Consider the following 27,466-nt stretch of genomic DNA (forward strand, 5'->3'; position numbering starts at 1 on the left):
TACACTATAGTCTAACTGTAGTTAGAATACAGTATAACTGCAGTACACTATAGTCTAACTGTCGTTAGAATACAGTATAACTGCAGTACACTACAGTCTAACTGTAGTTAGAATACAGTATAACTGCAGTACACTATAGTCTAACTGTAGTTAGAATACAGTATAACTGCAGTACACTATAGTCTAACTGTAGTTAGAATAGGGTATAACTGCAGTACACTATAGTCTAACTGTAGTTAGAATAGGGTATAACTGCAGTACACTAGTCTAACTGTAGTTAGAATAGGATATAACTGCAGTACACTATAGTCTAACTGTAGTTAGAGTAGAGTATAACTGCAGTACACTATAGTCTAACTGTAGTTAGAATACACTATAGCTGCAGTACACTATAGTCTAACTGTAGTTAGAATACAGTATAACTGCAGTACACTATAGTCTAACTGTAGTTAGAATACAGTATAACTGCAGTACACTATAGTCTAACTGTAGTTAGAATAGGGTATAACTGCAGTACACTATAGTCTAACTGTAGTTAGAATACAGTATAACTGCAGTACACTATAGTCTAACTGTAGTTAGAATAGGGTATAACTGCAGTACACTATAGTCTAACTGTAGTTAGAATACAGTATAACTGCAGTACACTACAGTCTAACTGTAGTTAGAATAGGGTATAACTGCAGTACACTATAGTCTAACTGTAGTTAGAATACAGTATAACTGCAGTACACTATAGTCTAACTGTAGTTAGAATACAGTATAACTGCAGTACACTATAGTTTAACTGTAGTTAGAATAGAGTATAACTGCAGTACACTATAGTCTAACTGTAGTTAGAATACAGTATAACTGCAGTACACTATAGTGTAACTGTAGTTAGAATACAGTATAACTTCAGTACACTATAGTCTAACTGTAGTTAGAATACAGTATAACTGCAGTAGGCTGCAAATACTGTGTCCAAAATAACACACTTCTTCCCTGCAGTAATATTGCAGTATAAATGCAGTTAAAGTGCAGTTATTCTGTACACTGCAGTTATTCTGCAATCACTGCGTCGGAAAATACCACAGTCGATACCACAGTTACAGTTTCAAAATGGGAATCTTTTTTTGTGGCGCCTGCTTTAAATTTGTTATAGAATTTTTGACATTTCTTTACTATGGAATGAACTATCCCTTAATTAAACTGCTCGAAACAGATTACTGCTGAACACAAATGATGTAGTGCCTCATTAAAGTGTGTAGTTTGATAGCTGCTGAACACTGTATCAATTTGACATCAATTTATGTTGGAAGGTACAACCAAATCATGTATGGATGTGGCAGTAAATACGACATCCTCATTCTCCGTCAGCCAGTGTGCTTCAATAGTACAAAGTGGAAAGAGTCACTCTCTATGATGCTACAATTTGGAATTATAGTGTAATGTAAAATGCACTGCAGAAATACCTGGTTTGTATATAACAATATTTTCATTACCTGAATTTCATTGATATATTGTAAGCTGATGAATTTCAAGCAGAGAGACAGGCGATACTGTATCAGAAAATCACGTAGAAAAGCTGATCTTGTAAAATGTTGCACGGGGCAGAAATGGCATACAACACCGCGATACATTTTTACAGTAGCTTTTACAATACCCCTATTTCTGATTATTTACCCTATGTAATGTACCGTATAAGGATAATGAAACTGCTAGACTGACAGATTTCTCAACATGTTTACAACCTGCCCTTGGATAGATTTTTTTATTTTTTTAATGTCAAGTTATAGTCAAGAACTGTATGGAAAATTATATTTACCATCTACTACTCTTTCTATTGCAATTCAAAAAGAACAATTTTGAAATGTGTATCTTGTGTTTTTTGCTATTGGATTAAATGGTCAATTCAAAAGGCACTTGCACATCTGAGCTATCTTTGTTGCAGGTGCATGGTAACAGTTGAATAAGATGAGAAAAAGAAGAAACCCCTACACTGCTCTTGATAGTATCACTGCTCTTTAATAAGCTTTACGTATCGGCCTCAAAGACTTTCTCAGAGCTTAATAAAGAGCAGTGAAACTAGCAAGAACGGTGTGCGGGTTTTTTCTCATTTAAACGGTAGTTAAAATGACTAAATGGTGAGCCTGTGTGCTCATGCTATTTTACAGAAAACTGATTTTGCATGAATGACTCAAGGGTGAAAGATGTGTGAAACCCTCCATGAAAGACTCACGGGTGAAAGATGTGTGAAACCCTCCATGAATGACTCAAGGGTGAACGATGTGTGAAACCCTCCATGAAAGACTCACGGGTGAAAGATGTGTGAAACCCTCCATGAATGACTCACGGGTGAAAGATGTGTGAAAACCTCCATGAATGCACAATCAAAGGTTCTGGACATAAGATAGGAGGCATTACAAGTGCTATCAGTTTAGAGTTTTGTCATTAGAGTTCTGGCAATATACCACTTACATCCGAACAATGTGCCCTCCTCCTCCCCTTCCGCTCTCCCCTCAAAACACAACCTGCATTGTCATATTTCTTCCAATATCCCCCTCTCTTTCTAGTGTTCTTTCCTTCGCTCATGCACTACCTATGTTAAAGGATGTGGGGGGAGGAGGAAGGTAGGTGTAAGAGGGGGAGGGTGAAAGGGTGAAGGCAGTCCTAGTGGGAGGAGGGTGAATTAAGAGTGAGGTGATAAGGTACTGCTCATGATCACCATCTTTTTAAACTCACATATTAGCATGTAGAATAGAGCTCAAACCTGACCCCCCCAAGAGACCTAATATTCACATGTAGGATTGATTTGTTTTCCCATTTGAATATTCAAGCTCAGCTATAGCTATATTCATATCCATAGATTTAAATGCTCAATTTGCATGATTTGTGTGAGCTACATCTTAGGCCTCGCGTGAATGTGGAAAAAAGACCCCAAAAAGCAGGGAGGTCAGCACAGAAGAATCCTTTATGTGCTGTAAGATGGTGGCTATGGTGAACAATAATGTCTGATTCCCAGGTAAGTACTACGCTCTTCATCTTGTACCAATTACTGGTTAATGGTCTCTCCTGGGGTGGAGGCTTTGGGAGTTAATTAGCGTTGCCGTCAGTAACAAGCACAGCTAATTAGTGAACATCAAAACGAGCTCTGCCGCTCATAGTTGCAGTGAAATGTCAGTTTGTCTCTCCTGAGGAAGACCAAAGTGTGTGTGTGTGTGTGTGTGTGTGTGTGTGTGTGTGTGTGTGTGTGTGTGTGTGTGTGTGTGTGTGTTGAGGAAGACCAAAGTGTGTGTGTGTGTGTGTGTGTGTGTGTGTGTGTGTGTGTGTGTGTGTGTGTGTGTGTGTGTGTGTGTGTGTGTGTGTGTGTGTGTGTGTGTATACGCACGTAAAGCATAGACTCATGTATGTACAGGCTACCAGGGTAACATTTCACAGCTACTTCTAGATGTGTATAACCATTGTTAGGCGTTGTGTATTTGGCAGTGTGTATTAGCATGTCTTTGTGATATTCTGTAACACCCACTCTCTTTCTGGGGATCGGGGCAATACAATATGAAGACAAGTGATGGAAAGTCAAGTATGTCAAGTAGTAGGATGAGCCATAACAATGAATCACAGCAGGTCAGAGGCAGGGCTTGACATTATGGTAAAAGCACAAATCAGAACTATGCTTTGGTCACATTCTCAAAAAAATAAATGAGCTATGAACAGGCAGCCATATACAGTAGTATGCCTATTGCATGCCTTTCACCCACAGATAGGGGAGGAATCAGAAAGTAGACCTACTGATTTTTATTTTATTTTTCGTTGTTATCAGTAAAATAAAAATTTCAGAGTAGGCTTAATTTGCCCAACTGCCATAAATTGTTTCCGCTTAAACATGGGGATGAATCAGCGAGATTGATTTCAGGCTAGGCTACTGGAATTCTTTTGCAGTTTGATTGTGTTTACTTAGAGCAGCACGCTCAACTTTTGTTTCATATAATTATAAGTCTATTATAATTGTAATTAGAGCCATTGGAATTGTAACAAGGCTAAACCTGTGACTCACCATGGTGTTCGTGTTGAGAGTGGAAGAATGTAGACATCCAGAAAAAGATCCTAGAAGTGGTAGGCCTACAGAGAATGAAAGGGTGGGTGGATGATACTCAAAGTTTCGCTTATATGCATAGAAGCTTATATTACTGTAGACAATCTATTTGACCTCCTCTTTAAGTAGGCTTTTTTTTTTGGATCCCGAAAATGTAATGAAACAGTGCGTTCACTTTAGCCTTGTGAAAACTATTTAGGCTCCTTGTTTGGCCCAATAAATGGCAAGAAATTAATCAACGGGCTTGAGGATATCTGCAGGTATGCAAAATGAGTCGCGCAAATATACAACTATGACTTGATGTTAGGAAGGACATTACCATACCAAAGCTTCCGATAAATATTTGTATTTTCTCATGAATGTCGATAACCCAGGTAACTCTTAAATTGTATCATTGTTGTTCAAGTTTTTATGCTTTCGTAACAGCTAGGTTAAACGTTTGTCTACTCAAATGTAGATATTTAGATTAGAGGTAAAAACATCGAATGGAAAATCTCGGAGTTGTTTTCCATGACACTAACTAGGTTCATTTTAGGTTCATAAGGTCTAAAATAAATGATTATTTGAAACACAATTGCTGCAGTTGTTATAACATAGGTAGGCCTATTCTGCAATTAAAACAAGTGTAGATAGACTATTACTAAATCTTAGAAGACATGCATGCAAAAAGCATAGCCTATTAGCTTGTTAAATGGCATACGTTCCATCATACATAATTATTCAAATATTCATGAAAACGTGTTGTGTCATTCATTGTAGGTCAAACTAAACCTTTGTTTTTTCATCTATTCAAGACAAATGTTGAAGTATAGTTTTGATTAAAACAAATTAAAATGTATTTCAAAGGTATAAGGCTAATTTTGGAGCATACTACATTTCTGTTAAAAGCGTGTATGTATGTTCTACAAAAAAAAAATACTTGTTGTAATCATTTGCCTGGACATACAATTAAATGATCGAGGTTTTTGACAGACATTCCCACATATGTAGACCTATTCTATATGAAATGAGTTCAAGTTTTCCTATTTCCAATTATGTGAAACAAGTATTATTATCATTTGTATTGTGCCTTTATTATGTGTAATGTATTTGGAAATCTTGAACACCACTTTCACATTTATGTTTGACATGAAATCGTTTATTTGTCCGATTCTGTAAAAACATATGACTGTTATTCATGCTGCAATTTACCTTCCAGAAAATCACATTCCGTTACCAACGCTGATTTATTACAAACAGATTAGTTAGATTTATGGTGGGGAGATTTGAATAGACTTGTCTGTGCCACCTAGCCTCGTGCCAGGTCTCCTAACCATTTCATTTGTGTTCATTAATCCAGTCGGATGGAAATGTTGTTTTTGGCCTTTCTCTCTCTCGTCTTGGGTGCATAGCATGCGTTACTGCGTAAGACTGAACATGGCCCTGTGACACTCTTGACTCGGGAAGCCACTGTGTGAGCCAAGGAGAAGAGGAGATGGATGGAGGGAGGGAAGGGGGGAAAAAAAGGACGAGGGAGATTTTCTCCCAGTGACTCTCTCATCTTCATTCCTCCATATACGCTGGGCTGGGGATGTTCTTCTGTTGGAAACATGTTATATTTGACCTGCATCCCTCTCTCCTCCCTCTCTCCTCCCTCTCTCCTCCCTCTCTCCTCCCTCTCTCCTCCCTCTCTCCTCCCTCTCTCCTCCCTCTCTCCTCCCTCTCTCCTCCCTCTCTCCTCCCTCTCTCCGCCCTCTCTCCTCCCTCTCTCCTCCCTCTCTCCTCCCTCTCTCCTCCCTCTCTCCTCCCTCTCTCCGCCCTCCCTCCTCCCCTCTCTCCTCCCTCTCTCCTCCCTCTCTCCTCCCTCTCTCCTCCCTCTCTCCTCCCTCTCTCCTCCCTCTCTCCTCCCTCTCTCCTCCCTCTCTCCCCTGCAGATATCAGGATGTCAAAACCAGCAGAGGATGAGACGCCTGGGACAGACTTTCCAGGGGAGAGCACAGGTAACCATTTTGAGACTGCATTATGTGTTGCTTTAATATTATTTATCATCATTTTATATGAATGTTTGAATCAAAGTATGTTGGTTGTACCTACATCTGTCTGTGTTCTCGTATTGATTGGTAAGAGTGGGCTAATTCTGATGTATTGTTTTTGGATGTGTTCATATTTAAGTCATTTAGAGGATGCTCTTATCCAGAGCGACTTAGAGCAGCAATAAAGGTTAAGTGCCTTGCTCAATGGCACCTCAACAGATTTTTCACCTAGTCAGCTTGGGGATTCGAACCAGCAACCTTTCGGTTACTGGCCTAATGCTCTTAACCGCTATAGGGTACCTGCCGCCCTATGACAGAAAACACCCACAATAACAGACCGCAAATCTTCTACTTTGATCACGTTTCTCACATTTTCCAAACAGAAAATGAGAATGTTTTAGTCAGCCTGTTTGTATGACTTATGCACATGACACTATAGCTCCTTATAGGTCACTGCTCAGAGTCATATCGTGGCACACCTATGTTTCTAAGTAGATTTAGCTGACAGCTAGGATGTGGAATGCTAGTAATTGACATTTGAAGTAACCTATTTCAAACTACAGCCTGAGGCATTTGCAGTAGATCATTGCGGGGTTATTAGAATTCAATCTTGCACTTTTCATTTTCTCTTCTCTCTCTTTTCTCACCCCATGTCTCTCTGTCTTTCTCTTTTTATCTCACCAGACTCAGAGAGGAACAGTCCCGATGCAAATGATCAGGTTTGTCATCTCAATTTAATTTCATTGAATATAAATAATGAATGTTGTTGTTTATTTGATATATTCTTGTTGTTTGCTCTAAGGTTGTAATATGAATATTTGAATAAGTGTATTTTATTTGTTTAACTAAGTCAGTTAAGAACAAATTCTTATTTTCAATGATGGCCTAGGAACAGTGGGTTAACTGCCTGTTCAGGGGCAGAACTACAGATTTGTACCTTGTCAGCTCAGGGGTTTGAACTTGCAACCTTCCGGTTACTAGTCCAATGCTCTAACCACTAGGCTACCCTGCTGCCCCGGTAGAACCGAAAAGACACGAAGGTCAGATTCCGGGCAACCGGTCATCAAAAGGGCAATATTAAACCTGTGACATGTAGGCCTATTACATGCAAAAAAAACTTCTGTAGTCTACAGAGAAACATAAATGCTGGTTAGATTTGCTAAAAACATATCCGATATTTACAGCATCTGACAAAATGATTTTCTATAAAAGGTTTGTGAATTTGAAAGTGTTACTGATATTTTAGTGTTGAGGACCACCTCAATTCCCCAAGTTGTCCTATCTCTAAGGTCCTAGAATGGTACTTTTTTTTGGATAGGTTTGAAAAATGAAAATGATTAGGAGACACGTGGATTAAATTGATGAGTTCTATCAACCTGGAATGGCAACTGTGTTAATGGCTTTGCACATGAGTAGATTTAAAGGTCTGTGTCCGTTGTCTGTTTAAAGAGTTTGTTGCCGTTCGTCTCCTCGCAGGTTCAGCCAATGAAAACGAGTCCCTTCAGTCTTTCTCCTTCCTTGAGCAACACCAAGGTGAGTGAATTAGTGCACTCACATGCGAGAGAGAGAGAGAGAGAGCGAGAGACAGAGCGAGAGACAGTGTGTGCTTGTGTGTGTGAGTGGCTTATCTGTTTAGACCCCACAGACATACCTCAGGTGTTGCATAGACGTTGGCCAATATGCAAATGAGGATGTTTGGGCCATTACGAATGCTGACACGCCCATCAACACCCTGAGAACTAGAGCGTAAGAACGAGCACAATTCACTTTATAAAGACATGCTGCAGAAGAGAGACGATAGACATGAATATATATCGAAATGAAGGGAGATGGAGGAAAAAGAGAGTTATGGGCAGATGGATGGATAGGAGCTTCTTCAGATCAGGAATCATCAAACAACTTGGAATACTTTAATATTATTTACACAGCAGAGATCAACATGTTATGCATGGTAATATGTTTCTTACTATATGTTGTGGGACCCCATTAGGGCCTAAAATGGAGATCCAATTCATATATCTAGAGTTAAACGGGTTAAGACTCGTTTACTGACAAGAGCAGGAGACTTGAAAAAAATTGGTTGACTAATTTTATTTATTGCAGGTTACATTTTTTACTTTAACTTCTTTATTCAAAAGTTACTCTTGATTTAGTTGTAGAGTATTGCGTGACTGGTGATACAGTATGCATAGAAAATCAGTTATGTACAGTTGAAGTTGGAAGTTTACATACACCTCAGCCAAATACATTTAAACTCAGTTTTTCACAATTCCTGACATTTAATCGTAGTAAAAAATCACTGTCTTAGGTCAGTTAGGATCACCACTTTATTTTAAGAATGTGAAATGTGAGAATAATGGTAGAGAGAATGATTTATTTCAGCTTTTATTTACTTTGTCACATTCCCAGCGGGTCAGAAGTTTACATACACTCAATTAGTATTTGGTAGCATTGCCTTTAAATTGTTTAACTTGGGTAAACGTTTCAGGTAGCCTTCCATAAGCTTCCCACAACATGTTTGGTGAATTTTGTCCCATTCCTCATAACAGAGCTGGTGTAACTGAGTCAGGTTTGTAGGCCTCCTTGCTCGCGCACATATTTTCTATAGGATCGAGGTCAGGGCTTTGTGATGGCCACTCCAATACCTTGACTTTGTTGTCCTTAGGCCATTGTGCCACAACTTTGGAAGTATGCTTTGGGTCATTGTCCATTTGGAGGACCCATTTGCGACCAAGCTTTAACTTCCTGACTGATGTCTTGAGATGTTGCTTCAATATATCCACATAATTTTCCTTCCCCATGATGCCCTCTATTTTGTGAAGTGCACCAGTCCCTCCTGCAGCAAAGCACCCCCACATCATGTTGCTGCTACCCCCGTGCTTCACGGTTGGGATGGTGTTCTTCGGCTTGCAAGCCTCCCCCTTTTTCCTCCACACATAACGATGGACATTTTGCCAAACAGTTCTATTTTTGTTTCATCAGACCAGAGAACATTTCTCCAAAAAGCATGATCTTTGTCCTATGTGCAGTTCCAAACCGTAGTCTGGCTTTTTTTATGGCGGTTTTAGAGCAGTGGCTTCTTCCTTGCTGAGCGGCCTTTCAGGTTATGGCGATTTAGGACTGGTTTTACTGTTGATATAGATACTTTTGTACCTGTTTCCTCCAGCATCTTCATAAGGTCCTTTGCTGTTGTTCTGGGATTGATTTGCACTTTTCGCACCAAAGCACGGTCATCTCTGGGAGACAGAATGCGTATCCTTCCTGAGTGGTATGACGTCTGCGTGGTCCCATGGTGTTTATACTTGCATACTATTGTTTGTACAGATGAACATGGTACCTTCAGGCGTTTGGAAATTGCTCCCAATGATGAACCAGACTTGTGTAGGTCTACAATTTTTTTCTGAGGACTTGGCTGATTTCTTTTGATTTTCCCATGATGTCAAGCAAAGAGGCACTGAGATTGAAGGTAGGCCTGGAAATACATCCACAGGTACACCTCCAATTGACTCAAATGATGTCAATTAGCCTATCAGAAGCTTCTAAAGCCATGACATAATGTTCTGGAATTTTCCGAGCTGTTTAAAGGCACAGTCAACTTAGTGTATGTAAACTTCTGACCCACTCGAATTGTGAAACAGTGAATTATAAGGAAAATAATCTGTCTGTAAACAATTGTTGGAAAAATTGTGTCATGCACAAAGTAGATGCCTAACCGACTTGCCAAAACTATAGTTTTGTCTTGTTAACAAGACATTTTTTGGAGTGGTTGAAAAACAAGTTTTAATGACTCCAACCTAAGTGTATGTAAACTTCCGACTTCAACTGTATGTAAATCAGTAAACAATTGTGGAAGTTGCTAATTGTCTTTGTCAAAAAAAATTCTTGAATGTTGGTTGTATGGTTCATACAGTATATAGATGATCCTCTGATATTAATCCATGTTTTATCTCATGAATCCACCCAAATCCATAGTTTTAGGCAAAAAAATATAATATTGCTCTACTCAGGTCATTTGTACCATATTTCTGTTCATTTAAGGGACCCATTTTGGCAACTCGACAAAGGCCTGTGTACCAGATGCCAAAAAACATATATCTTCACGATTATTATTTTTGTATGTATTTACCTTTAGAGATTTCACCCTATTCAATGTTTTGATATAATTCCCCCTGCAGAGTAAAAGTGAGGCTGGCCCTGAGATGACCTCCACCCATGTGCCGCCTCCCTCCCAGCAGCAGACACCTCACCCTCACACACAACTCATGTTGGCAGGGAGTCAGCTGGCAGGGGTAAGCACTGGCACAGACACACTACCTGAATGTACACACTTAGACATTTTTTTCCAAAAGGGATTTTCGGCTATCCCCAGAGGAGAAGCCTTTTTGGTTCCAGGCAGAATACTTTTGGGTTCCATGTAGAACCCACAGTAGAAAGTAGAGGTCGACCAATTTTGATTTTTCAACGCCGATACCGATTATTGGAGGACCAAAAAAAAGCCGATACCGATTTGTAATAGTGACAATAACAACAATACTGAATGAACACTTATTTTAACTTAATATAATACATCAATAAAATCAATTTAGCCTCATATAAATAATGAAACATGTTCAATTTGGTTTAAATAATGCAAAAACAAAGTGTTGGAGAAGAAAGTAAAAGTGCAATATGTGCCATGTAAGAAAGCTAACGTTTCAGTTTCTTGCTCAGAACATGAGAACATATGAAAGCAGGTGGTTCCTTTTAACATGAGTCTTCAATATTCCCAGGTAAGAAGTTTTAGGTTGTAGTTATTATAGGAATTATAGGACTATTTATCTCAATACAATTTGTATTTCATATACCTTTGATTATTGGATGTCATTATAGGCACTTTAGTATTGCCAGTGTAACAGTATAGCTTCTGTACCTCTCCTTGCTCCGACCTGGACTCGAACCAGGAACACATCGACAACAGTCACCCTCGAAGCAGTGTTACCCATCACTCCACAAAGCCGTGGTCCTTGCAGAGCAAGGGGAACAACTACTTCAAGTCTCAGAGCGAGTGATGTTTGAAACGCTATTAGCGCGCACCCCGCTAACTAGCTAGCCATTTCACATCGGTTACACCAGCCTAATCTCGGTAGCTGAAGTCATAAACAGTGCTGTGCTTGAAGCACAGCAAAAAGCTGCTGGCAAAACGCACTGAAGTGCTGTTTGAATGAATGCTTACGAGCCTGCTGGTGCCTACCATCGCTCAGTCAGTCTGCTCTATCAAATCATAGACTTAATTATAACATAATAACACACAGAAATACGAGCCTTAGGTCATTAATATGGTCGAATCCGGAAACTATCATCTCGAAAACAAAATATTTATTCTTTCAGTGAAATACGAAAACGTTCCTTATTTTACCTAACGGGTTGCATCCATAAGTCTAAATATTCCTGTTACATTGCACAACCTTCAATGTTATGTCATAATTACGTACAATTCTGGCAAATTAGTTCGCAACGAGCCAGGTGGCCCAAACTGTTGCAAATACCCTGACTGCGTGCAATGAACGCAAGAGAAGTGACACAATTTCACCTGGTTAATATTACTTACTAACCTGGATTTATTTTAGCTAAGTATGCAGGTTTAAAAATATATACTTCTGTGTATTGATTTCAAGAAAGGCATTGATGTTTATGGTTAGGGACAGTCGTGCAACGATTGTGCTTTTTCGCAAATGCGCTTTTGTTAAATCCTCCCCCGTTTGGCGAAGTTGGCTGTCTTTGTGAGGAAGAAATAGTCTTCACACAGTTCGCAACGAGCCAGGCGGCCCAAACTGCTGCATATACCCTGACTCTGTTGCAAGAGAAGTGACACATTTTCCCTAGTTAAAAGAAATTCATGTTAGCAGGCAATATTAACTAAATATGCAGGACTGTGTATTGATTTTAAGAAAGGCATTGATGTTTATGGTTAGGTACACGTTGGAGCAACGGCAGTCCTTTTTCGCAAATGCGCACCACATCGATTATATGCAACGCAGGACACGCTAGATAAACTAGTAATATCATCAACCATGTGAAGTTAACTAGTGATTATGATTGATTGATTGTTTTTTCTAAGATAAGTTTAATTCTAGCTAGCAACTTACCTTGGCTTCTTAATGCATTCGCGTAACAGGCAGGCTCCTCGTGGAGTGGACTGAGAGGCAGGTGGTTAGAGCGTTGGACTAGTTAACTGTAAGGTTGCAAGATTAAATCCCCGAGCTGACAAGCTAAAAATCTGTCGTTCTGCCCCTGAACAAGGCAGTTAACCCACCGTTCCTAGGCCGTCATTGAAAATAAGAATGTGTTCTTAACTGACTTGCCTAGTTAAATAAAGGTGTACATTTATCTTTTTGAAATCTGCCAAATCGGTGTCCAAAATTACCGATTTCCGATTGTTATGAAAACTTGAAAATCGGCCCTAATTAATCGGCCATTCCGATTAAATCGGTCGACCTCTAGTAGAAAGGCTTTTACATGGAACCCAAAAGGGTTCTTCAAAGGGTTCTTCTATGGGGACAGGCAAAGAACCATTTAAGGTTCTAGATAGCACCTTTTTTTCTAAGAGTGTAGTGTGTAGGCGGTTAGGTTAGGCTTCTTCTGCTTCGCTCTTGCTTGCATCTTACCAAGGTTGGGGCAAATTCCATTTCAACTCAATTCTGTCGTTTCAGATTTTCCTCATTCCTGAATTGACTGAATTAAAATGGCATTGATCCCACCTCTGCCTCTTCCTGCCTGCGCAAACGCTGAGTGACACTATTCTCTACCTCTTTTGCTTTTTCCCCCTCCTCTCTTTGGGCAAACCCTACCCTTTCCTCCCCCTCCTCCTCTTCCTCCTGATCCTCAGCTGGCTGCCCTCTTGCCTGCGCAGCAGCAGCTGTTGCTTCAGCAGGCCCAGGCTCAACTCCTGGCCGCTGCCGTGCAGCAGTCCAACGCGGCTCACGCTGCTCATGCCGCCCACGCAGCAGCCCAAGCCAATCAGCAGCAGCAGCAACAACAGCAGCAGCAGCAGCAGCAGCTGACCAAACAAGAGCATGCCCAGCCTCAGCTCACGCTCTCTCAGCCAATCCAGCTCACCGCCCAGGTAGGAGCGGCCAGTCACGGATCAAATATGACCAGCTTTAAGCCAATTTAACTCACTAACCAACACTTGTCTATGTCAGAAGTGTTTCTCCATATACTCTTGGGTGATGTTACTTTAAAGGCTGGGTCTTTGCTCATTTTTGTGCATTATATTTCCTCCAACGGTGTGTGTGTGTGTTGCTCTTTTCAGAAATCATACAAGACTTGTTGACCCTCCCTCCCTCCCCTTCTCTCCCTCTCCCTCTCCCTCCCTCCCTTAGGATATCCAGCAACTGTTGCAGCTGCAGCAGTTAGTCCTGATGCCCGGCCATCACCTGCAGTCTCCTCAGTTCCTCCTGCCTCAGGCCCAGGGACAACAGGGGCAGCAGGGTAAGTGGGACCTACTAAGTAAGTGGGAACCACCATCATCAACACTGTGACTTGCTCTTCGCACAAAACAATGTATAGCTTGGCATTATGATCTAACTGCTTAGTTCTAAAACGAGTTAGAATAAAGTGTTAGAATAGAGTTAAAATACAATAGTGTTCATATAATTACAATACCAATAGAGTTAACTCCTTGTCCGTTGTGTTCCTCAGGTTTGCTCTCGACACCAAATTTAATTTCGCTACCTCAGCATCAGCAAAGCCAGGGGAGTCTTCTAACTACTCCACCCAGGCTGGGACTGCAAGCACAGGTATAGTATTATTGAAAACCACCTCGAATGTGTGTGTGTGTGTGTGTTGAGACTACACTTTATAACATACTTGTACTACATACTTGTAAGTAAATAAATGAAGTCAAGAAAATGAATCTTCACAACCTCGCCATAGATCTTTCATCAGCCGTCAATAGCGAATGTCGGTGTGCCAGCCACCCTTTGCCATTCGACAGAAATTATATTGGTTTATGTCTCACGCACTGTAGCGTCGTCACGGTGACGGCCTCACGTCGTTACAGAGGGACAAGAGCGGGGACGGCGGCGTGACCTCCGGGGCCTCGGCCGCCCCCATGACCTCGGTGACCTCTGGCCCACACGGCGAGGAGCCAAGTGACCTGGAGGAGCTGGAGCAGTTCGCCCGCACCTTCAAACAGAGACGCATCAAACTGGGCTTCACACAGGTACGTGTGTGTGTGTGTGTGTGTGTGTGTGTGTGTGTGTGTGTGTGTGTGTGTGTGTGTGTGTGTGTGTGTGTGTGTGTGTGTGTGTGTGTGTGTGTGTGTGTGTGTGTGTGTGTGCAATGAAATGTGAAATGTGATAGAGGTCAAGAGGAGCGTGAGCAATTTGATCAAGCTAGGCTTCACATGGTGTCGGAGTGTGACGGGGGTCAGGAGGCGCTGGACGCCTAAATGAAGATGAATGTTTAACACAAATTATCTCCCCCCCCCCCCCAGGGTGACGTTGGCATGGCGATGGGGAAACTGTATGGAAATGACTTCAGCCAGACCACCATCTCCCGCTTCGAGGCCCTCAACCTGAGCTTTAAGAACATGTGCAAGCTCAAGCCTCTGCTTGAGAAGTGGCTAAACGATGCAGAGACCATGGCGATAGACAACATGCTTCCCAGCCCCAGCTCTCTCTCCTCCCCCATGATGGGGTTTGAGGGCATGACGGGGCGCCGCAGGAAGAAACGCACCAGCATTGAGACCAACGTCCGTGTGGCCTTAGAGCGCAACTTCATCTCGGTGAGAAAGAGAGAGGTCCCACACCAGACCCCTGGGGAACTAACTCAAATCACATAGTGCTCTCTACACTGCACTCGCAGTAGAGTGCATAAACCAACGATTCTGTCCACAACAGTTTAATGAAGTTTATTTCCCTTTTTTTATTAACATTTCATTATCTAAATACCACTATTGAAAGTAACATTGACAACATGTCTGATTTATGCGATATATAATGTTTGTGGCCTATGACAACATGTCGGATTTATGCGATATATAATGTTTGTGGAATATGACAACATGTCTGATCATGATTTCTGACCGTGTTCCCTTCAGAACCAGAAGCCTAACTCAGAGGAGATCCTCCTGATGGGAAAGCAGCTCAACATGGAGAAGGAGGTGATTCGGGTCTGGTTCTGCAACCGGCGCCAGAAAGAGAAACGCATCAACCCCTGCAGTGCCACCCCTCCCCTGCCCAGCCAGTCCTCCCTTGTGACGCACAAACCCCCCTGCTACAACCCACACATGGTATGACCCCGCACTCACCTCACCCCCTCATCCCCACCAACCCTCACCATGCCTGTCATTGGCAGGCCTTTGGTCCTTTGCCTCCCTGTTCCTTAGTTTGGAAACAAACTCTGTCTAAATACAAGCCTGTCATCGTGAGAGGAATAGATCTTTGACTCTCTGTATCTATGGACATGCCCCCTCCCTCTGCATGACCCCATGTATGACCCTGTGGCCTAACCCATCCAGCACTGCTCCACGCTCAGCGCCGTGCAAACACAGTGTTGTATGAGATGTGATACGTTACACACCCAACCCATACGTCATCACAGTTACACCACGAGAGCGTGTTTCTTCTGTCTCTCTCCTGCTCACAACCTATCCACCTCTCTCTCTCTCACTTTCTCTTTCTCTCTCTTTTTGCCTTTTTTTCTCTTTCTTTCTCTCTCTCTCTCTCTATCTTGCTTTCTTTCTTTCTCTCTCTCTCCAGATGTCTAGTCAGGGGCTGCACCAGGCTGCCACCAGCCTCAGCACAACCGGTGAGGAAATGGATTTTTGGATACATTTGTGTTTTTGTGAAGCTAGGCCACAAGTGCCAGAGGTCTAAATTCCCTTTAGTGGACTAAGATAGAGGCGACTTCAGATGGTTCTCAAACCCAGGACCAATGGGCATTGGGACAACGTACCGATGTCACAGTAGGCTGCTGAGGGAAGAACAGCTCATAATAATGGAGACCATGTGTTTGATTGTATTTGAGACCGTTCCACTGATTCCGCTCTAGTCATTAACACAAGCCCGTCCTCCCCAATAATGGTACCACCAACCTCCTGTAATCAATGTAACCAAATGTACTGTATACCATTCATATTACTGATGGTTCTTTCTCTCTCTTTCTCAGTGACCAGCCCATCGCCCTCGGCAACCTGCCCTCTGACTCCCAGTGGCTCTGCAACTATGAGCTCCGCCCCCTCCTCTGTGACTCCGCCTCCACACAGCACAGCCAGCAACGCCCCTCCCACCCTCAGTGCCCACAGCCTGAATGCTGGGTGAGTCTCTCTCTCTCCTACTACTCTACACGTACTCAATCTAACACTGAACAATCGCGCAAACAAATACACTTTGATAGTAGATGCTGGGTTAGTGTCCCCTGATTATATAACTCAAAAATCTGTGATCTCCTCAATCCTCTCTCTACCCTTTGCACAGTCAACGGCTACTGCACATGTGCTCAATCTAACACTGACTCCCAACACTGACTCCCAACACTGACTCCCAACACTGACTCCCCAACACTGACTCCCCAACACTGACTCCTCAACACTGACTCCTCAACACTGACTCCTCAACACTGACTCCTCAACACTGACTCCTCAACACTGACTCCTCAACACTGACTCCTCAACACACTTTTCTGTGTTTCACCACTTTGCCAGGTTGTCATTTCAAATGAGAGTCATTTCCCAATGGACCTACCTAGTTAGATTCAGGTTGAATAGATTGATTAAATAAACAGCAGAATGCACGCAGTGACAAGCTACAGTACCTAGCGGAACTGACATTCTGAGACTTACAAGCATTTCGCTGCATCTGCTATAACATCTGCTATAACATCTGCTAAACTGTGAACGCAAACAATAAACTGGAATTGGTGGTATTTACTGACTTTGTGGGGAATTCATGGTATGTGACAACATGTGGTATGTCAAGCTACCCCACCTGTTTTGCAGCAAATCTGCAAGTTCTCACACATATGAAGAAACATGCACATACAAGACTGTTCACAAGTTTGGGGTCACTTAGAAATGTCCTTTTTTTCCAAAGAAAACCACTTTTTTTGTCCATTAAAATAACATTCAAATGGATCAGAAATACAGTGTAGACATTGTTGTTGTTGTAAATGACTATTGTAGCTGGGAACGGCAGATTTGTTATGGAATATCTACATAGGCGTACAGAGGCTCATTTTCAGCATCCATCACTTCTGTGTTCCAATGGCACGTTGTGTTAGCTAATCCAAGTTTATAATTTTAAAAGGCTAATTGATCATTAGAAAACCCTTTTGCAATTATCTTAGCACAGCTGAAAGCTGTTGTTCTGATTAAAGAAGCAATAAAACTGGCCTTCTTTAGACTAGTTGAGTACCTGGAGCGTCTGCATTTGTGGGTTTGATTTCCGACTCAAAATGGCTAGAAACAAAGACTTTTCTTCTGAAACTTGTCAGTCTATTCTTGTCCTGAGAAATGAAGGCTATTCCATGTGAGAAATTGCCAAGAAACTGAAGATCTCGTACAACGCTGTGTACTACTCCCTTCACAGAACAGCGCAAACTGTCTGAGTTCCTCTGTCCAGTGTCTGTGTTCTTTTGGCCATCATCTTGTCTTTTTGTTGGCCAGTCTGAGATATGGCTTTTTCTTTGCAACTCTGCCTAGAAGGTCAGCATCCCGGAGTCGCCTCTTCACTGTTGACGTTGAGACTGGTGTTTTGCAGGTACTATTTAATGAAGCTGTCAGTTGAGAAGTTGTGAGGCGTCTGTTTCTCAAACTAGACACTGTAATGTACTTGTCCTCTTGCTCAGTTGTGCCCTGGGGCCTCCCACTCCTCTTTCTATTCTGGTTAGAGACAGTTTGCGCTGTCCTGTGAAGGGAGTAGTACACAGTGTTGTACGAGATCTTCAGTTTCTTGGCAATTTCTCACATGGAATAGCCTTCATTTCTCAGAACAATAATAGACTGATGAGTTTTAGAAGAAAGTTTCTGGCCATTTTGAGCCGGTAACAATGCTGATGCCACAGATACTCAACTAGTCTAAAGAAGGACAGTTTTATTGCTTCTTTAATCAGAACAACAGTTTTTCAGCTGTGCTAACTTAATTGCAAAAGGGTTTTCTAATGATCAATTAGCCTTTTAAAATTATAAACTTGGATTAGCTAACACAATGTTCCATTGGAACACAGGCGTGATGGTTGCTGATAATGGGCCTCTGTACGCCTATGTAGATATTCCATAAACAAATCTGCCGTTTCCAGCTATAATATTCATTTACAGCATTAACAATGTCTACACTGTATTTTTGATCAATTTGATGTTATTTTAATGGACAAAAAATTTGCATTTCTTTCAAAAACAAGAACATTTCTAAGTGACCCCAAAATTTTGAACGGCAGTGTTTGTCTGCAGGCATAGACGTGCAAGTCAACCCAGACTCAGAAACAGGCCAATGCATACGATCAACTCATGTTGTGCTTCCATATCAGACATAAATGAGGGCGTTTGATTAATGAGCTTTCACTTAACCTTCTTGGCGCTTTCTCGATTAACCCTCTTGGTCCTTTCTCGATTAACCCTCTTGGTCCTTTCTCCATCTCTGCATGTGTGTGTCTGTTTGAATGTGTGTGTATGTGCACATGGATGAATATGGACCCATACATATTCCAGGAACACAATGATGGGAGTAAGCACAGGGATGAACCAGGCTCTCATCAGCAGCAATCCCCTGGCCACAATGCAAGGTGTGTTAGTCTGACAAAATCAGTGTCTATCCAGATGATGGTTGAGTATTCTGATTTGTAATAAGCGCGCGCAACTCTGCCTCTCCCCTACATCAAGCTCTGATGCCAAGAGGAGCAAATGTTGAGTTAACAGTGCAGATCTCAAGGCAGAAAGGAATATGTGTCTCAGTTTGCTATCATTTCAACATGGGATTTCAAATCAATTGAAATTGCATGTCTTCACACCATCCCATCCGTATTGCCGCCAAGTAGATAATGTGAGTGTCGTGTGTGTCTGTGCGTATGTGCCAAGTACGAGTTAGCTTTCCTGCAAGCTCTGGCTGACTAAGCTCTCCCTGCTTTAGTCACACTACTTTCTCTCATCTGTTGCAATATCTCACCATCGTCATCGCCATCCGTCATCTCACCTTCGTCATCGCCATCCTTCATCTCACCATGTAATCAGTTACAGTGTCACCCAAATCGATGCCCACGTATCTCTGGTAGGTGTATTAACGTATATTCTTTCTCCTCTACCTTTCTTTTCCCCTTCCAATCCTTCCACCTGCCTCTCTCACCCGTCCCTTCCACCTGCCTCTCTCACCCCTTCCCTTCCACCTGCCTCTCTCACCCCTTCCCTTCCACCTGCCTCTCTCACCCCTTCCCTTCCACCTGCCTCTCTCACCCCTTCCCTTCCACCTGCCTCTCTCACCCCTTCCCTTCCACCTGCCTCTCTCACCCGTCCCTTCCACCTGCCTCTCTCACCCCTTCCCTTCCACCTGCCTCTCTCACCCCTTCCCTTCCACCTGCCTCTCTCACCCCGTCCCTTCCACCCCTCCACCCCGTCCCTTCCACCTGCCTCTCTCACCCCTTCCCTTCCACCTGCCTCTCTCACCCCGTCCCTTCCACCTGCCTCTCTCACCCCTTCCCTTCCACCTGCCTCTCTCACCCCTTCCCTTCCACCTGCCTCTCTCACCCCGTCCCTTCCACCTGCCTCTCTCACCCCGTCCCTTCCACCTGCCTCTCTCACCCCTTCCCTTCCACCTGCCTCTCTCACCCCTTCCCTTCCACATGCCTCTCTCACCCCTTCCCCTCCACCTGCCTCTCTCACCCCTTCTCTTTCACCTGCCTCTCTCACCCCGTCCCCTGTAACTCTATCATGGTTCAGCTCTGGCTGCCAGTGGTGGGCAGCTGCCCATTTCCAGTCTTGAGGCCGGAGGTCAGATGATCCTGGGCGGGGCTGGGGTTCGCCCCTCCCTATTCCTCAACCGCCACACCCTCCTGCCAATGGCGTCCCACCAAGCCTGTGTGGGATTGGTCGGCGGTCCCAGGGGCGACTCTCCGCCCCCCCGCGCCAGCGGCATGGACGTCGACTCCTGCTCCGCCTCTCCCTGCTCCAGCCCTGCCTCCTTCTGCTCGTTCAGCGAAGCCTCACCGCCGCCGCTTGGCGGGGCCATGGCCGAGTGACGACGACACAACCCAAAGGTTCCTGTCGGAAGGTGGAGGAGGAGGAGGAGGAGTTTTAGTGGAGCTTTACAGAAACACCTCGCCTTTCAACCAAAGCCATCTCTCTCTCCCTCCATTTGTCGCCTTCGCTCTCTCTCCCGGAGTCTTTCAAAGCCAAAAAATACACAGATTGAAAGAGGAAGACAAGAGCGAGGAAGAATGGAGAGGAGGAGAGAACAGGAGAACGGTGGAGATTTAAACCAAAAAAAATGATCTATCTATCTATACAGTTGGAGAGGTGGCATTGTGGAACGTTTTGTCGGCAGTGAATGCTAATGTACATTTACTCCTTTCTATGGAAAATAACAAATGAGCTAAAAACAAACAGCTGAAAAGAGGGCAGGGATGACAACAGAACTAAGACTTTGTGTGAGAGATGGGTGGCAAGGACAGGAAAGGAAGGAAAGACTTTCAACAAGCTTCAGTGGAAGGATGGAAAGAAAACCACATTTTAAAAAACCTAGAAGGGAAAAACACACAAAGATAAACAATGACAAATATGCCAAAATCTCCAAAACCGAAATACCAAAAACTGAAACCAAAAAAAAAAAAACGGAGAGAAAAGCTTTACTTAAAAGACTTATGATTCTGATCTGTTCAGGATCAGCACATCACCCACACTCAAAGGCATGTAGGATTTCATCGTAATATTATTATTATTATTTTTTATTTTTTAAGTTCACACTTATTTTTGTATTTTATATGATTTGAGCATTGGGTTATGTCATACCAAATGAGCATGATTTGATATAGATATCTTAGTAGTGTCAGTCCTCCCACATATCTTTGCCTACCTCTAGTGGCTGTACAGTTTCAACTTATCTACAGTACAAAGCCGTGTTGTGGATTTAGCAGTCACCTCGAATTAGTAACTCTACAACTTATTTTGTGGTATTTTTTCCTATTCAATTTCCTTTGTTAATTTCACATTTTTGCTGATTGAATCCTCATTGTCATGATCATCATAATAATCACCCTCGTCATTCGGGCTATTAACTTCAACATTTGTTTAATATGATGAGATATGGCTGCCTCCTTTGTTTCTTAATAAACTTCTTATGTACAATTCTCCCCTTGCGAAGATAAGGGCACTGGGCCTTTTTCTCAAAGGTTCGATGAGATTGGAGAACCCACTGGGAGAGATGTTAGACCGTACCTCCACGCAGAATATGTCCAGATCCTTTATCTGCCCTTATGGACTTCCCTCTTCAATTCAAACGACAATGGGGTTCAAGTCCGGAGACTGCAAAATGTTGATTTTTTTGTGGCCAATGAAACTTTTCTTTGTGGATTTGGATTAGTGCTTGGGAGTTATTGTCTTGCTGGAAGATCCACTTGTGGCAAAATAGCCCCATAATGTCAAAGATCCACCACCATATTTTACCGCAATGAGGTACATTTCTGCATATTCTTCTGTATTTCAATGCCAAACCCACCACTCGTCTGCATGGCCAAAGAGATCTTTTTTCATGTCATCTGATCATAGCACTGTCTGGAGTTTTATAAACAGCATTGGCACTTGGATTGGAAGCGGGTGCTATGGTCAAATGACATGGAAATAGAGCTCTTTGGCCACTCACCCCAGTGGTGGGTTTGGTTTTGAAAAACAGAAGAATATGTATAAAAGTACCTCATGCCAATGTTAAAATATGGTGGTGGACCTTTGATATTATGGGGCTATTTTGCTTCCACTGATCCCGGGGCCCTTCTTAAGGTCAGCTGCGTCATTAACGTTACCAAGTGCCAACCGGGCATTTGAACTAAAAACCTGGTTGCTTCTGCCAGGAGGCTGACAGTTGGACACAAGTGGATCTCCCAGCAAGACAATAACACCAAACACAAATCAAAATCCACAAAGAAATGGGTAATTGACCACAAAATCTCAATTGTGCAATGGCTACCTGTTGTTTGAAGGCTCAGTGTAGCTATCCTTAGCAAGTGGAGGGTGCTAGAGTATTAAAAACCCAGGGTGTGAATCACTGATCCTTATCTTTGTTTTTTTTTTCTCTCTGAGAAATTTTATTAGTATAAAATAATATAATTTCCCCACTTTTTTTGCAAACAAAAAGTATTTGTATAATTTATTTGATACTGTATTTTTTGCTAATCTTTATCAATGTATATATGAACACCAACATGTACTCAAATGGCTGTTGCTTCAAGCACACATGCATACACACACACACACACACACACACTACACTAGAATGTATCGAGATGTTGAAGCTAAATAATCTTTAATGCCTTTCATTATATTTGTTTGCCTGTTTTTTTTCTCTCAATATAATTCATTTTCATATCATTCCACTGACATCATATCAGTCACTTCTAGTCAGTCACTCTTGGATACCAAAGCATTGTTTTGCCCGGCCGGAAGAGCTGGGAAAACAAGTGTTCAGACAGAGACCTCAGCCGTGTCAAAAACCAAACACCCCTTAACAGAGGACGACTCCACACCAACAAAAAAACGGACAGCATCCCTCCGAGCCCCCAACCCCCTGCCCTCCACCCCTTCTGCCCCTCTCCTTAGCCTCGAAAGATGGGGTCAAAGAGCCAAAAAAAGAAGATGAGAAGAAAACAAAAAGACTGCCCAGAGGAGTCAAAGGCAAAAAGAGGATCTGTTGGAAACTGCAGGGGAAAACGGAGGAGAAAGCTGGAACGAAGGACCAAAACCAAAAAATAACCTTACCAAAACCTACGTATGAGCGACTTAACTGAACAGATGAGAAACCAAAAACCAAATACAACACGTTGTGGACAAAGAAGTGGAGGAGGAAGATAAGGAAGAGGAGGAGGAGGCTTTAGAGTCGGTCACAGCCTGAGAGGCTCCCTCTCTCACTCTCTCCTCCCTCCTCCATTTGTGACCTCACTTTGTTCACCCTTTTCCTGGATGGAGGAACAGCTAATGACCTCACGGAACTGAATTTAAGAATATATATTTTTCGTTTTTTGCTTTTTATGGTCGGTCTGTCGATTGCTGTATGACTTTGTCTCATTGCTTTCTACTTGTAATGGAGATGATGGGGTGATTTATTGCCTATTTTCATATCTGGTCTGGGCTATTATTGGCGTGCTCTGGCTTTTTTTTTCCATTCGGTGGTTGGAAATAATACTGTGAAAATGTAGCTTCCAAATTTTTTTCTTTGAGCAAGAATGTTGTGAAAAAGCCAAAACTGAATACCAAAAGCAAAACTGTTTGACACAGACATACCAAATAACAACCAAATCAATGCACAATTGTCGGAGAGGAACAGTTGGATAACTGTGTTTGTGCTAGGGGTTTCTGGACAGATATGTAGAGAGACTGGTTAAGAGAGAAAGGTGTGTGTGTGTGTGTGTGTGTGTGTGTGTGTGTGTGTGTGTGTGTGTGTGTGTGTGTGTGTGTGTGTGTGTGTGTGTGTCTGTGTGTGTGTGTGCATTCAGGCATGCTACCATACATGATTGCGCACATACCTGTGTGTGAGATATGGATGGTGTGTATGTGACAGGAGAGCAAAAGAGAGACCGAATGAGTGTGTAGAAAGAGCTATTCTCTCGCATATATGAACCAAACCATAAAGATTCAGTACACACTCTTCTGTCCAGTGTGCCACAGAATACTGTTCGATAAACACATGAAACTTCACACGTGAAGTGAGGCATACTTGGGCACATATAGGCAGATATTAAAGGCAACCAATGATAATATTGTGGGGAGGGGCGGGCAGAAATCAACTGAAAACCAGTTGACCTACCCTTTATAGGGAATGTATCTGTTAGTGCTTCAATAGATTTTGTAGGAAAAAAGCTATATCTTCTACTGCTAATGTATAAAAGGCTGTGAAATGATCCTTGATAAAAATGTTGATGATAATGATGACTTGATTTTAGACCAAAAGCTTTAAACTATCTCTCTTGGGATCTTTGTTTTGAAGGTGTATATCTATTCATGTGAGGTGGAAGATGAGTTTCTTTGCAAAAGATTTGTATGTTGCGAACTCTCACTTGTTTGTTTATTGATTTATTCAAATGATGTGATTCTTTTTTTCTATTTCTGGATTCAGACCTTTGTAATAGTTGGGGATTGTGAGGTTGTATTTTGAAGAGAGGCATTCTTGGGATTAAGACAAGAAGACAAAATGCTTTAAAACACAAAGACAAAAGGCCAAGCTTTAAAACAAAAACTGAAACCAAATGTAAAGACTGTTCTTGTAATGGGTGTCATCTCAGAGCCCGTCTCAACTGATAAAAGCCCTAACCTGACAGAGAGAGAGAGAGAGAGAGAGAGAGAGAGATTTAAACTGATCCATGAAATGGGTCCATTTTAGAGTAACAGTGGCCCCTGAAATTTCTCCTTTCACTTTTCTACTTACACCTGTGTGTGCCAATCGGAGTTCAAACACGTCGAGATGCCTCTATATGTTCATACGATCTCCAGCTCTCTCTCTTGCTCTCTGATCCCGTCTTTTATTTCAAGAGAGCGACGTCATATATACCTCATGTACTTTGATGAAAAACCAAATAGACAGAAGCTTTAAATGTGACCATGGTCGTCTTGGCTCAGCAGAGGGATACAATAACTGGCCTGGCTATTGAGTTTGATGAAGACTTTCCAAAACTTTTTAAAAGAACAGTTTGTAAGCAGTTTCCTCTGGTTTTATAGGTAACACGTGCTATGACCTCACTCCTCAGAAATAGATGCACCACTCGTCTCTCCTTCAGTGGGTCTTTGATTTCTGTTGACAATGCTGTGAGGGTACTGGAGGTGTTTATGGCAATGTCTCTTCTGAGAAGGTGTGTGTGGGGTATTAGCGTGATGATGATGCTGTACAGTATGTGTGCCTGTGAAGGGCTCTCCTGTGGTGGACCGAGAATGATACCAAAGTTAAACCCCCACAGTGAGACCCTACACACACAACACACACACGGAGAACACACACACACACACACACACACACACAGTTAATCCATGTGTATATAAACATTCAGGAGTCTTCATGAAGACTAAATGCTACATAATGGTATTTATTTACCCTTCATTGATATCAAAAGACATACTACTGTCTTCAAGAGCACTTAATGCTATGAAGCTATGCGCCTTGAATTGTGACCATTTTATACAGTAGTTATAAGTGGCTATGAATGTTTGTTTTATGTGCTTATTAAGAATGTCCTCAACTTATAGGTCTCCATCAACTAAGATATTTCTTTGGCCTTGAGAACACAAATATGTCTGAACGTCACATCAAATCAGAGAGGATATAGTAAAAGAGAGAACAAACATACTCAATTTGCCCAAATCAAGTGGATATAGTAAAAGAGAGAACAAAGTCAAATTTTCCCCATATGCTTTGTTTATTTAAAAAAAAAATGTTTTTCTACAATACAGCTTAAATCCAAAGGTCATTTAATGGAGGATGGCAAAGAAAGATTTTACTAATGAAAACCTCAATAGTGAAAACCAAAGAGCTCCACCACACATTCTTTCTTTTACAAGTAAAAACTTTGCATTTTTCTTTTTGACGATAAAAATGGCAAAAGTTCTCTTTAATACAACGATGTTTGATGATGATGATGATAACTATGATGCTGATGATAACTAAAACACTGCTCTGTAACTTTGTATCTGTTACGACCCATTTCCTTTCTGTTTGTGAGTAACCTGCTTTTACCTCAAGGCTCTCTCTGAGTTAGTAACCCGTTTTTTGATTTTGTTCCCAACTGTTAAACTGCCCCTTACTCATCGCTATCGGTGTGCCTGTTGTTTGGGGGGAGGGGGACAAATGAAACAGTAAATGTTAGGAATAAAGTGCAAATTTAGACCAATCTCTCTATGTCTTCTATTTATTCGGCCTCTTTGTGTTTTCAAAATAGGTATTCATTCTATCAAAACCAATTATTGAATATCCAGCATTTGACTAAAGAGATACATTTAAAGTGCCAGTATGTAGATTTAAAGCCGTATTTTAACTCCATTTTAAGCGGAGTTTGATCATAATTCACAGTTAACATTGTTTTATTGACCAGAAAGGATACAAAATGGGTATTTCTGCATCAAGAGAAGAATATAGTACAGTGCCTTCGGAAAGTATTCAGACTCCTTGGCTTTTTTTCCACATTTTGTTACGTTACAGCCTTGTTCTAAAATGGATTCAATTGTTTTTTTCCTCATCAATTTACACACAATATACGATAATGACAAAGCAAAAACAGGTTTAGACATTTTAGCTAATTTATAAAAAATTGAAAACTGAAAAATACACATTTACATAAGTATTCAGACCCTTTACTCAGTACTTAGTTGATGAAACTTTGGCAGCGATTACAGCCTTGTGTCGTTTTGAGTATGACGCTACAAGCTTGGCACACCTGTATTTGGGAAGTTTCTCCCATTCTTCTCTGCAGATCCTCTCAAGCGGTGTCAGGATTTAATGGGGAGCATTGCTGCACAGCTATTTTCACGTCTCTCCAGAGATGTACAATCGGGTTCAAGTCTGGGCTCTGGCTGGGCCACTCAAGGACATTCAGTGTCCTGTCCCGAAGCCCCTTGGAATTGTCTTGGCTGTGTGCTTAGGGTCGTTGTCCTGTTGGAAGTTGAACCTTCGCCCCAGTCTGAGGGCCTGAGCACTCTGGAGCAGGTTTTCATCAAGGATCTCGGTGTACTTTGCCACCATGCTTCACCGTAGGGATGGTGCCAGGTTTCCTCCAGACGTGAAGCTTGGCATTCAGGCAAAATAGATCAATCGTGGTTTCATCAGTCCAGAGAATCTAGTTTCTCATGGTCTGAGAGTCCTTTAGGTTCCTTTTGACAAACTCCAAGTCGCTGCCATGTGCCTTTTACTGAGGAGTGGCTTACATCTGGCCACTCTACCATAAAGGCCTGATTAGTGGAGTGCTGCAGAGATGGTTGTCCTTCTGGAAGGTTCTCCCATCTCCACAGAGGAACTTTGGAGCTCTGTCAGAGTCACCATCGGGTTCTGGTTCACCTACCTGACCAAGGCCTTTCTCCCCCGATTGCTCAGTTTGGCCAGGCAGCTCTAGGAACAGTCTTGGTGGTTCCAAACTTCTTGCATTTAAGAATGATGGAGGCCAATGTGTTCTTGTGGACCTTCAATGCTGCAGACATTTTTTGGTACCCTTCCCCAGATCTGTG

The 27,466-nt window shown here is 42.2% G+C and overlaps 1 protein-coding gene across 1 annotated transcript in view; it reads left to right on the forward strand.

Annotated features, from left to right (window-relative positions):
* LOC135549089 (POU domain, class 2, transcription factor 2-like) overlaps positions 1 to 20,295 on the forward strand; it is a 46,647-nt gene extending 26,352 nt beyond the window's left edge. Inside the window, exons 2-15 of the mRNA XM_064979148.1 lie at positions 5,989 to 6,054; positions 6,772 to 6,806; positions 7,564 to 7,620; positions 10,263 to 10,376; positions 12,953 to 13,189; positions 13,449 to 13,575; positions 13,768 to 13,865; positions 14,096 to 14,290; positions 14,564 to 14,854; positions 15,170 to 15,361; positions 15,831 to 15,879; positions 16,240 to 16,387; positions 18,776 to 18,849; positions 19,997 to 20,295. Coding sequence (XP_064835220.1) covers positions 5,989 to 6,054; positions 6,772 to 6,806; positions 7,564 to 7,620; positions 10,263 to 10,376; positions 12,953 to 13,189; positions 13,449 to 13,575; positions 13,768 to 13,865; positions 14,096 to 14,290; positions 14,564 to 14,854; positions 15,170 to 15,361; positions 15,831 to 15,879; positions 16,240 to 16,387; positions 18,776 to 18,849; positions 19,997 to 20,295 — 1,982 coding nt within the window. The remainder of the gene's footprint in view (positions 1 to 5,988; positions 6,055 to 6,771; positions 6,807 to 7,563; positions 7,621 to 10,262; positions 10,377 to 12,952; positions 13,190 to 13,448; positions 13,576 to 13,767; positions 13,866 to 14,095; positions 14,291 to 14,563; positions 14,855 to 15,169; positions 15,362 to 15,830; positions 15,880 to 16,239; positions 16,388 to 18,775; positions 18,850 to 19,996) is intronic.
* The last annotated feature ends 7,171 nt before the right edge of the window (positions 20,296 to 27,466 follow it).

This window comes from Oncorhynchus masou, chromosome 12 (genome assembly GCF_036934945.1).
Source record: "Oncorhynchus masou masou isolate Uvic2021 chromosome 12, UVic_Omas_1.1, whole genome shotgun sequence".
In the NCBI taxonomy this organism is placed as follows: Eukaryota; Metazoa; Chordata; class Actinopteri; order Salmoniformes; family Salmonidae; genus Oncorhynchus; species Oncorhynchus masou.